At 44.1% G+C, this 12,029-nt stretch overlaps 1 protein-coding gene across 2 annotated transcripts in view; it reads left to right on the top strand.

Moving 5' to 3' along the window:
* Positions 1–9,965, top strand: part of LOC133020471 (C-terminal-binding protein 2-like) — a 61,275-nt gene extending 51,310 nt beyond the window's left edge. For both annotated transcript variants that reach the window (XM_061087042.1, XM_061087041.1), the window contains 8 exons: positions 20–174; positions 4,345–4,489; positions 5,233–5,439; positions 5,891–6,105; positions 7,240–7,370; positions 7,569–7,696; positions 7,787–7,910; positions 9,533–9,965. In XM_061087042.1, the coding sequence (XP_060943025.1) occupies positions 20–174; positions 4,345–4,489; positions 5,233–5,439; positions 5,891–6,105; positions 7,240–7,370; positions 7,569–7,696; positions 7,787–7,910; positions 9,533–9,716 (1,289 nt within the window). In that variant the 3' untranslated portion in view covers positions 9,717–9,965. The remainder of the gene's footprint in view (positions 1–19; positions 175–4,344; positions 4,490–5,232; positions 5,440–5,890; positions 6,106–7,239; positions 7,371–7,568; positions 7,697–7,786; positions 7,911–9,532) is intronic.
* The last annotated feature ends 2,064 nt before the right edge of the window (positions 9,966–12,029 follow it).

Below are 12,029 nucleotides of genomic sequence, written 5' to 3'. Positions count from 1 at the left end.
GCTTTCCTTCTCTCTGCAGGTATTCGGCCCCAGATTATGAATGGACCTATGCACCCACGCCCCCTGGTGGCGCTGCTGGATGGGCGCGACTGCACCGTGGAGATGCCCATTCTCAAAGACCTGGCCACTGTGGCTTTCTGTGACGCCCAGTCCACACAGGAGATTCACGAAAAGGTACAAAAAAAATCCTCTGTTATCCAAGGAAAATGTAGCAGCCACTGGTCCGACTGGCAGAAAATGACAAGGTTAAATTTTCTCCATTTTATTTTATATTTTTATATATGTTGAATTGTGAGCTGCGCTATTACAAACCTGCAGCACTGAAATGAAAGATGGTTACATTGACAGAAATTTGACATAAAATAATCCAGTGTGTTTCATCTAAATTTTATAAATTGTTGTTTTCTTTACCCTGGAATTGGCCCTTTATATTTAATACTTAATATTTGCATCAGGAGCAGGTCCTCTCTACGGAGGCAGCCATGTTTTTTACAGTATCCCAAACTGGACAAAATAGACACCTTTTTGAGTTTTTATGGCAACTGAAGTTTTCCACAGGTTCTCCTTCATGCTTGGAAGGGGAGGGTGAATCAAGGGGTGTTCAGCTGCAACATGCAACTTCACCACTAGATGTCACTAAATTATACACACTGAAGCTTTAAGGACACTAATGTGATATCAAAAGTATAATTGTAACTTATTTAGAACTAAAAAGTTATTATACTCGGTGGCGTTACTGTGCTGTTTGCTTTAACACTAACTGTAGAGGGAGTATCTGCAGGAGCTCATGATCCGAAGCAGACGCACGCTTTGTGCTCCCACTTTGACTGCGTCTCTTGAATAATTTGCCCTCAGTCGAGTCCAGAACAATGGTCCCTCTCCTCTGTGTCCCCTCCTCTGTAATGTTTTAATAATATTCCAGCCCACTTTCCTGGTCCACTCTCCCAGTTCAACCATTATGGTTTCATCACTGCCTCTAATCCCTCCGGGTGCTGAAGTGCTGCCTTGTTAAATAAGGAGGAGGCTGGTAATAGAAATACAGTGTAATTGTTCCGAGCCACAGCGACTGTAAGGTTTGTCATCATATTACTGTCTATACACTGGAGAACGTTTACAACCCAAGCTGGAGGGTTTGTGTTTAAAAAGGAGAATATTATTATTATCAATCTACGTAATTCTCTAAATAACCAGTATTACAATTGAAACGCTGTCAGTTTTACTTTCATGCCAAACTTACATTAAGTTTAGAGGTTAAATGGAAGAAAGGTTTTCCTGCATAGAACTCCAGTATTTTTCTTGCGACACACACACACACACACACACACACACACACACACACACAATCAATCTCTGTCCAGTAAGATGATCTCGTAGTGAATCCATTATAGACACACAGAGGACCCTTCTGGGAGTGTAGTTGTTGGCAGCATTCCCATAACTGCACAGCAAAGGGTACAGATGGGGCACGCTACACACACACACACACACAAAATGACTAATAACTTCAGTCTGAAGTACTGTTCCTCCACTAGTATATAAACATCCTCACAGACCAAGCATGCAAACAACAGCACGCGGCCGTCTTCTCCCGCGCGCTGCCTGAAAGTAAGCAGATGCATCGATTAAGAAATCTATCACTTAAGGAATCAGTGGAAAGTGTAGCTGCTGGTGACCTGCCAAAATGCTGCCGCCTCCGTTGAGCACACATTACAGAAAAGAATAAGATTGGAAAGCACTCAGTGTGTGCTCACTACTGTAGTTCGGTACTGTCCTTGGAAAGACAAAAAAGACCTCTTGAATTGCTGGATGTGTTTTTCAAGTGTCTCTTCTGTAACCACAGCTGAAAGTGATGAAGTGCTGGTGATTTTGTGCAAAGTACAACTGGTTAAAACCGCAGTCGAGTGTGTATCTGAGAAAATTACATGTATCTCGCTCAAAGAACGTGTGAAGGGAGATGGGGCTTGTCAGCACTCTGTCAGTGTTTTTAAATTCATTCACTTGGGTGTTTGCGCAGCTTTATTTGATAGCTGACAGTGCAGTTATTGTGATTATTTGCGATGTGGCTGAACTGTATTGAGATGCGATCTGATAGTGGAATGTTTAGGGGACATACCACATGGACAAAACATGGCCTGAGCCACAGGAACTGGTTCCATTACCAACTGGCCGGATCATTTTCAGCCTGTCATTCCCCGTCTCAATTTCCTCCAGCATTTCCTGTCTCTATGTAATAAAGGCATGAAGGCCAAAATATATAGGAAGATATCGATGTTTAAAATGGACAAACCACAAATCCAAACCTCAGGCATTTCCTCTGAAGCTCAGCGGCTTATGATCATAGAAGAGATGCAGAATACACAGATGAAGTCAAATTACTAACAAATGTTGCAAAAAAAAATCTAATAATCCAGTGAACTTTGTTTTAAAATTGAGTAAGTAAATTAAATAAGAAGATTGACATTAAAGAACACAAGGAAGAGAGAAAGGCCTGGCTCGTGTTAAAGCTAAATAAATCTAAATAAATACCCTGCAAGCACCTCGAAAAACTCACATATCAACATGTTTTATAGCTAGAGCCAGGAGGAGATTAGCCTAGCTTAGCATAAAGGAATATAGCGGGAAAGCAAAGCTAGCTCGGCTCACTTAAAAGCTAAGTAAATAGCCTACCAGCACCTCTACAACTCATTAAATAACACATATCTGTTAGCTGAAGTCGTTAGGTTATTAGCTTAGCTTCGCTTAAAGGAGAAATGGGGCTAGATCGAGCCAGAAGGTGCTTTGTTTCAATTTTAACTCATTAGCTCTTTACAAAATCCATTTGCTCCCTTTTTTCCACCTGATATAAAACATTTTTTTGTCTCCAGCCACGAGCTGCCACGGACCCGCTCCACTCAAGTAATGAGATTAATGCACGAGAAGAGCTTTAACCTTGAATTTAGCACCCGGCTCCCACTGCAGCTAGCTCCAATAAAAAAAAATGTTGCATGTAAATTCATGGCTATGCTAATCTGGCTCGGTTGGGTTAATTCAGTTAGCAGGGCTGAGAATTTAAACCTTTTATTTTTGAACGGCCGTGTCTCACAGAAGCTTCTTGCGTCTGCTTTCTGGGTTGCTCAGCAGCTGTCAGTTTACTTTATGGCGCTGCCTGCATCCACTCTAAGCTTGTTTGCATACACTCTGAATGAATGCTTTGTGACAAAAACAAGCTTTGGCGGGCACTCATAATAAACACACGGACAAGCACTCATATTTTAGAGCGCACATAAACAAGCCATTTGCATTTAGATGAAGAATCGCAGACCAACTTTGGTCGAGGAAAATGAGAGGGTGGTGAAAGCACTCGGGTCGCAACCAGTGGCTCATACGTGCAGTTAGAGAAAAATAATCTGAATATGAGTGTCGGGAATGTCGGGATGATAATGGTTAAGAACAAGAATGACACTGTGAGAGTAATAGAAAATGCACGTAAAAGTGTATTATGATTGAAAAGGGAATAGTGACTAGGGTTGCAAAATTCCGGGAATATTCAAAGTGGGAAACTTTCCACGGGAATTAACGGGAATATACGGGAATTAATGGGAATAAACTGGAAATGTTGTGGGTAATTTATACTAACTGTTTTTACCTTGTCATATACAGGCATAAATATAAACATTTTGTTTTGTCATAGGCTGATTTGAGCCCTGAGGAAACTTTGGGCACTTGACTATATGCTTCTGCATCTTTGTGTCATTCTTAACATAGGTCTTTGCACAGTATTTGTAAATGTACACAGCCTTTCCTTCTACATTGGATGGGGTGAAATGTCTCCACACATGAGATAGTGCACGTGGCATTGCTCTGTAGAATAAGATGAGAAAAAAGTTTGTAAAAAAAACATTAATGCAATACCAGAGATATAAATAGTTAGCCAAACAATTGGAATCGTCTGTAAAAATATGTTACAATTGATGGATAAACGTATGGAAATAGGCTAGATGAACAATCCTCAATAAGCATGCTAATATATTTTCCCCAGTAATATCATCAATACTCACCTGACTAGTCCTGCACTCTACAGCAGGCCTCAGTAGCCCTGCTGTAGTGTGCAGGATGCTGGGAATTATCTGTGCATGCGATGGAAGAATGCACAGTGGAGGGTTGAAACTCAACATGCAGTGTGTGCTGCATTCCATACATCTTTAAAAAAGAGTTTTGAATGAAGTTTTTATTGCTCATTATTTATTTTTTTTCAAAATTTCCGAGCTTAACTTCCCATGGAAGTAATTTACTGGAAACTTTTCGCCCCTTTGCAACCCTAATAGTGACACAATAAGGGATGATGATCTCCTAATGTCCCTCCAGGTGCTGAACGAGGCAGTAGGAGCCATGATGTACCACACCATCACCCTGACCAGAGAGGACCTGGAGAAGTTCAAGTCGCTGCGCATCATCATCCGCATCGGCAGCGGCTACGACAACATCGACATCAAGGCGGCCGGGGAGCTCGGTGAGGCTGAGGGACAGATGGGGACAAACGAGGGGGGGGGACAGATGCAGAAAACACAGGCGCCGTTCAGAAGAAGACATGTCGTCATGCGCTGAGATTAATGAACAAGGAGGGTCGCGTGTGCACATATGGCTCATGCATCCCCAATCACATGAGAGGAAATAAAGAATTAGATAATGCATTATGGATATGGACAGTGCACCTTTTGGACGGGGGCCAAACCAAACTCCTAACACAAACAACACATGTAACAAGAGGGGTGACATACTGTAAACAGAATATGTAATGTGACGGATCTCGTATGCAGAGCAGATGCTCCAACTGATATGAAAACTCCCCCCCCCCACACACACTTTCCCATTTAGCCCCTTCGGCATATGTTTGGTTTGAGAGCAGGATTTATTGCGATATCCTAATTCATTTGAGTAGATACAATTCATTACGCTTTATGTGGAGTGCTTTTCTTTTTTTTTTTTTTTTTAATGAAATAATCATAATTAGAAGTTTTAATTAGCCTCTTACCCTTCACAGTTTAGTTTCATAGACGGTGCATTGTTTTATTTTGTAAAGGCCTTAAAGAAAATAAATATCCTGCTAATTAAACGTAAATAAAACCTCTAAATTGATCTCCTCAAAAGAGCTATATTACGCATAAGCAGCTATTATATCTATTAAATCCGAAAGCATTTTTATGATGCTAATCAATTCAAGTACTTATGGTTGTCATTGTCCTGCTTCTCCAGGCATCGCAGTGTGTAACATCCCCTCAGCGGCTGTAGAAGAAACCGCCGACTCGACACTTTGTCACATCCTCAACCTGTATCGACGGAATACCTGGCTGTACCAGGCTCTCCGGGAGGGCACGCGGGTCCAGAGTGTGGAGCAGATCCGGGAGGTGGCGTCGGGGGCGGCGAGGATCCGAGGAGAGACGCTTGGCCTCATCGGCTTCGGTGAGTCTCCTTATTTAAGGGTTAATGGGTCAAATTAAACATTTGATCATTTCTGTTAAGCCTTGTGATGGAGAGGCGGTGGACTAGTGGCAGAAACTTGGACTAGTGGCAGAAACTTGGACTATGGGCAGAAAAGGTCTCTGGTTCGTCTCTGGTTCGACTCCGCGGAGAAACAACAAAAAGACGAACCTGGATTGATCCAAATTAATTAATTAATTCTGTCCAAAAAAATCCAAGAGGATTCTCCCTACCCTGTCTAGTGCCCCTGAGCAAGGCACCTTACTCCCCGGGCGCCGTACATGGCTGCTCACTGCTCTGTGTGTCCTGAACCAGATGGGTTAAAAGCAGAGGTTAAATTTCCCTACAATTGCATGCGTGTGCTTGTGCATGTCTGTGCATGTGTTTGGGACAAATAAATGTATCTTAATCGTCTCTCTGGCGCCCCCCTCAGGTCGCTCGGGCCAGGCGGTGGCGATACGGGCCAAGGCGTTCGGCTTCAACATCCTCTTCTACGACCCGTACCTGCAGGACGGCTTGGAGCGCTCCCTGGGCGTCCAGCGGGTCTACACGCTGCAGGACCTGCTCTACCAGAGCGACTGCGTGTCCCTGCACTGCAACCTGAACGAACACAACCACCACCTCATCAACGACTTCACCATCAAACAGGTCGGGCACCTGGAGTGCTGAGGAAGCTCCAGAAATTAATTGCATGTCTTTCGAAATATGAGCCTCAGGTGACGGAGGATAAAGGAAACTGATTTCACCGCCTCACATTAAACACGCGGCGCGGCCGGAGAAGCTGACGGAGCTGGCAATTTATCAGAAACTGATAAGCCTCGATTTGGCAGAAGCTCTTTCTCATTACCCTCAAAAGCAGGCTGCACATTCTCTTTACTAAGCTAATGTTTCTCCGAGGTCGCTAGAACAGCTTCATGCCAGCGAACCGGCAGCTGACTTGGCCGGCCGCTGCTTCTCCCCGGCTGCCAGAACTCCTTCAGTTGGCAACTTCCAGTTATTGTCTGTTTAATGCGAGTGGTGAGATACTCGGAACAGACACAGAGGTTTGGAAAATCTCTGGATTCAGAATAAGAGGGACAAACGTATCGGGGATAATTATTGGTGGTGGGACATGTTTTATATTATTTATAAACACACTATAATTTGTAGTCGCTCATGATTTGGACGGCAGCTCTTTGTGTCTCTCAGTGTGAGGCCACAGAATGAGTCTGACTGAAAATACTTCTGCAGCTCTAACATGTCAAAGTGTTGAGTTACTGCAGCTCTGCTACTCCTTGTCTCTGCTGCCACCTGGAGGATATAAACTGAGAGGGCGATCTGTGTTTCAATTCAATGGTTACAAACTATTTGAATCATTCCCAGATGCTGACAATGATACAACTTCCCATCACAAGTGTTATTAGCTTCAATCTACGTATGTTTGTCTGCTTTTCTTATAAACCCTGAATAAGTGCTTGTTGGAAGAGAAAAGCATTTGAAGGAATAGCATGTAGGATTTTGCAGGTTGCAACCAAATGAAAACCTCTCACCTTGCTCCTACATTTCTAAGCTTATAGGAGGAACTGCGATGCTAAAAAAAAAAAGAAGATCTTTAGAGCCAACGTTTATTGTTTTTTTCCATTATGGAGTATTGTGTTAAACTTGGTGGGCTCCACTGAAGACCACACGCTGATGGCCTCATTCTACAATAATGAAACCTCAATTCTTAGTTTCAGGTGATTGTAAAACAATGAAAACATGATTACTAATATTCATATTTAATGTGTGTGTCTGTGTGTGTAGATGCGTCAAGGGGCTTTCCTGGTCAACTCGGCGCGGGGGGGTCTGGTGGATGAGAAAGCTCTGGCTCAGGCCCTGAAGGAGGGACGGATACGGGGAGCCGCCTTGGACGTCCACGAGTCGGAGCCGTTCAGGTGCTTGTTCACAACCTCAGCTTTTCAGTGAATTCACCTTGAACCTTTTAATTAACATGAATTAACATTATCTGAGATGAAACCCCCCTAATAAGTTATGACAGTGGAATAATCATGGAAAAGGAAGTTGTGTCCGTTTCCATCCTCATTCATCTCATCACTTTCCTTCTCGCCTCTTTCCTTGGTTTGCCGTTGCAGTTTTTCCCAGGGTGCCCTGAAGGACGCCCCCAACCTGATCTGCACCCCCCACACTGCCTGGTACAGCGAGCAGGCGTCACTGGAGATGAGGGAGTCCGCTGCCACAGAGATCCGCAGAGCCATCACCGGTAACGCCTCCGAACGCGCTCATCACACCACTCTGCCAGGTTCTCTTCTCTTTCATCTCAACTTTGTTCCATCTTGCCTCCGACACACAGGCCGCATCCCCGACAGCCTCCGGAACTGCGTCAACAAAGAGTTCTTCATCACCTCGGCGCCCTGGGGCATGATGGAGCAGCAGCTGACTCAAGTGCACCCTGAGATCAATGGCGCCGCCTACAGGTAGGAGGTGGATTTGAAGCAAACCCTGCAGGCAGCTCGCATCGCACAGAGATCCCCTGAACACTGCGGTGGATGAGGCAGAACACGTGGGGGGGGCGGGTAGACTAGATGTTCATGTGTATGTTTGTCACACTTTTGACTTTCTGTTCCTGAATTTTAAGCTGGGTCCCAGTTTTTGTGGCGTATTTTTTACGCAGGACTTGGCCCACATGAACTTGTCCATTGGTTTCTCAGTCTCTACATTGTCTCAACCAGACTGAACTGCTTCTCTCACACAGCCGAGTGAACCAAACCATGGTACAGGCCATAGCAACGGGGGGAATGCAGGACAAATTATATACGTAATTCTCAACCAGGTAAATGAAAGCTCCCACTGCTGGCCCACAGGCCAGCGGAAATGAAAAGTATCATGAATTAAACCCAAATCCCATTGAAACCTGTAGAGTTTTTTTTGTTGCTTCACACTCCTCACATACCCTGTAGCTGTACCCACAATGCACTGCATCTCATCAATGCTCCGACACTACCAACCCCCCCAACCTCCCCACCCTTTAACAGAATCCATAACTCTGGTGGTGGACATGTTTAAAGAAGCACTCACACATTTAATATTGTGACACATTGGAAATCAAGAAGTGTAATAGTTGTTCAATCAGCAGCACATGATTAGACTGAACTCTCTTCAGAGTGAGTGATGGGTAAAGACGGGATGAGGCCTCACATCATTGTTTACAGATGAAACTCTCACAACAAACCTGGGATTTTATCACTTGTTTTATTTCCCACCACACTTTCCCCTTTCAGCTCCCTGTAGTGAAGGATCCGTTCACCCACTTTACAAAGGTTTGTCTCACTCACTCAGACCCTTTGAGTATTAGGGCCAATCAAAATATGAGATCTGAGAATCAAGTCGTAATATAATGAGAGAAAGAGTTGCACGATTACAACAATAAATTGATAATATAACTGGAACACAGTCTGAAAGATTTAGATGAATAAAGTTGTAATATTACTAGAATATAGGTCAGAAATATATGAGAATAAAATCATTGTTTTAAGCGACATTTTATTTTATAGGAGGAACATCAAAGGATCAACTTGTCGCCTTTTCCTGCAAAATGACCCCAATACTTAAATTAATGTATTTTCTCAATATCACGAGACAAATAACTTCCCTCTGTCCTCAGTTGTAAAGCAGTAGAACTTTCAGAGGTGTAAATCTGTCCGTGTGGTTAAACACTCTGAACAGCAGGGGGGGGGGGGTGTTCCAGAGAGAGTTTGTTCTTTGTCATCTGGGTGAATGAACCTTTAACGTCGTCCTCTACAGACACAACCACTAACATCCTCATCCACTGACTTCATGCTGCTCTGCTCCCTGTCACGTTTAACCCTGAACCATCTTTTCACAGAGCTGGTGCTCAGCACGTCCTACAAACACGGACATTTTCAGACCTGCAGTGTTTTATCTGTGTCCTCACAAGTTAAAGTCGTAGTAACTCTAAAGATTGTGTTGTGACGATCGTCCACTGAGCAGCAGCCAGAGAGAAAACCCTGAGTTTTGAGTCCATGACTTTTCCTTTGCTCTTTGTGGCGTCTGCTGATCGTCTCCTGTCCGTCTCCAGATTCCCTCCTGGCGTGGTGGGCGTCGCCCCCGGTGGGATTCCTGGACCTATGGAGGGGTTGATGCCCGGGGGTGTCCCCATCACCCACACCCTGCCCCCTGGTACCCACCCGTCACAAACCACCTCCCCCAACCAACCCTCCAAACATGGCGACCCCATGAGAGAGCACATGACTGAGCCGTAGGACTGCTGCTGCTGCTGCTGCAGGCGAGCGAGAGGGGGGGGCAAATCAAAATATAAGAAAAAAATAAACCACGTACATTTAAAAAGCAACTCCACCATCCGACCGTTTTGCTCGAGTCCATCTGAAGCAGAGCCACCGCCTGCAGGTCTCACTCTCTCTCTTCTTTTTGTATGAAGCCACTAAGCCCGTGTGAGGAGGACAGCTGGACGTTCAGACACAAACGAGCTGCAGCACTGACACGGGACTGACCCCCCCCCACCCCCCCCCCCCCCCACCCCCCCTCCCTCTCCACTCTCTGTCCCTCATTGATTTAAGTGATGCTTTTTGTTTTTTATCCTATATTTTTGAGTATATCTTTAGGGAGGCAACAACTGAACTTCACGGACACGTTGACATGAACCACGTGAAGGAAGGAACCCCCCCCCCCCCCCTTCACTGGGAAGAACTCAAAGGGCAGACTTTAGTTCCTCTTTCCTTCCTTCCCCAGTTTTCCCCCTTTTCCAGTCTTGTTATTCATATTTCTTTTTTTTTTTTACTTTCACCTGTTTATCCTATATTCTGTGTTTCTGTTGCAAGTGGAAATCGTTTTGCTTTCCGTTCTCCAGTGTGTGAAGATGAATGGATTTACAGTGACGTGTCTGTTTTGAGGAAGACGAGCTGCAGCCTCGGCCGTCTCCGTCCCGATCCTGGACTCTGTCTCCGCTGCTGCTGCTTCCTCATGGGAGCGGCCGGCGGCCCCTGAATGTAGAGAGTTGAGCTGGGGGGGGCAGCAGATGTGGGTTTTTCAGCTCTAGTTAGAATATTTCATCTTTTAGGGTCAAAATGATCCGTTTAAACCAAGTAAAGAAGAATAAATTTGTGGTTTTGAATTCTACATTGATTCAATCGATTAAATGATTATTTAAATCATTTAATACAATATCTGCTACAATATCTGGAACAGTTTCCTGAAGAGTTTTCATCCAAAGCCCGACTGTAAGTTACAGTGCTGGTCGGCGAGGTGAGAAACAACATGAAACTCTTTCTGACTCAGAAAAAAAAATTAAATTATAACCTTCCCATTCGTCCAAATCTGAACAATAAACGTAAAAGAAAAGTTTATTCTGGCTTTTCACGTCTCCACCTCTTTCTCCATTGTGTTTTTCTTTTGTTTTTTTTTATATATCAAATATATGTTTTTTGATGTTCGAGGTTTTCAGTCCTGTTAGATTTGTATTGCCTTGTTAAATGTTCTTATAATCATAGTCTTATGTGAGCGACCCCCCCCCCTTCCCCTCCGTATAGTTTCTCCTTCCACTTTCTTTTCTCTGTTTGTTTTCCTGCTCTGATGAAAGCCAGCTGTGGCTCTCGGAGGCTCCGTGCGGAACAACAGCAGCCACGTCCGTCCCTTTAGCTCCGCCGCCATAGCAACAGACGGCTGCTAGCAGATTGTTTGGTTTTTAGTGTGAGTATTTGTATTTGTTTCTTGTACAAGGTGAACATATAGTAAACGGTGCAGCTGGAAACAATAAATAAAACTCGCTGTTCTGATTGATGATCGGCTCCGTGGAACGTTTGTGGGCTTTTTCTTTCCTCTGGACGCTTCGCTGTCTTTCTTTCAGAAGAGAATAACGTTGTGACTTTGAGAAATGCAATGACCATGATGCTCGAGTGTTACAGATTTCTCTTTCAGCCAATATGTGTTATTAAAAGTCTGAAGTAGTGGCTCCTGTTTGCAGTGTCCCCCAGGTTCTAGAGGAAAACTAGAAAAATGTTTGGAGGTTACAAGCAGCATCTTTTTTTCTAAAAGTAAATGAATTCTCATTAATTAGCGGTGGACATTAGAGATAATTGTTGGAGAAGTGACGGGGAATCTGAAACTGTGTCAGGTTCAGATTCAGCACCAAGTGAGCGAAGAGTAAACTTTTGGATGGAAACGGCTGAAATCTTCACTCACCACCACGACTTCCCATTTATAAGCACAAAAAGATGCTGCTGTGATCTACAGTTTCAATGAGTAATAGTAATATCACACATCTATTTATAGTGGACCACTTTATTACTTGTTTGTAAAAGGACTCTGCAGCTCTTCCCACCAGCCTCAGTTTCTTTAATCTCACTGTTGTGACTTTCCCACATGAAACTGTTCTCGTGTTGCAGAAGAAAAAAGAGCCAAACTATTTCCCTCAGGAGTCGCTGGAGACGGAAGCTGGAAGGAGAGAGAGGATATTGGAAGACGGACTCTGAACGAATCTTAATGTCGCTGCACACAAAGAAAAGATCAAATCTCAAATGTTTTGTTTACAGCTCGGTTCTGCTGCTTTGTGTTCACTA

The sequence above is a fragment of the Limanda limanda genome, chromosome 15 (assembly GCF_963576545.1).
Source record: "Limanda limanda chromosome 15, fLimLim1.1, whole genome shotgun sequence".
NCBI classification, from domain to species: domain Eukaryota; kingdom Metazoa; phylum Chordata; class Actinopteri; order Pleuronectiformes; family Pleuronectidae; genus Limanda; species Limanda limanda.
This window is presented reverse-complemented; position numbering and strand designations above follow the sequence as displayed.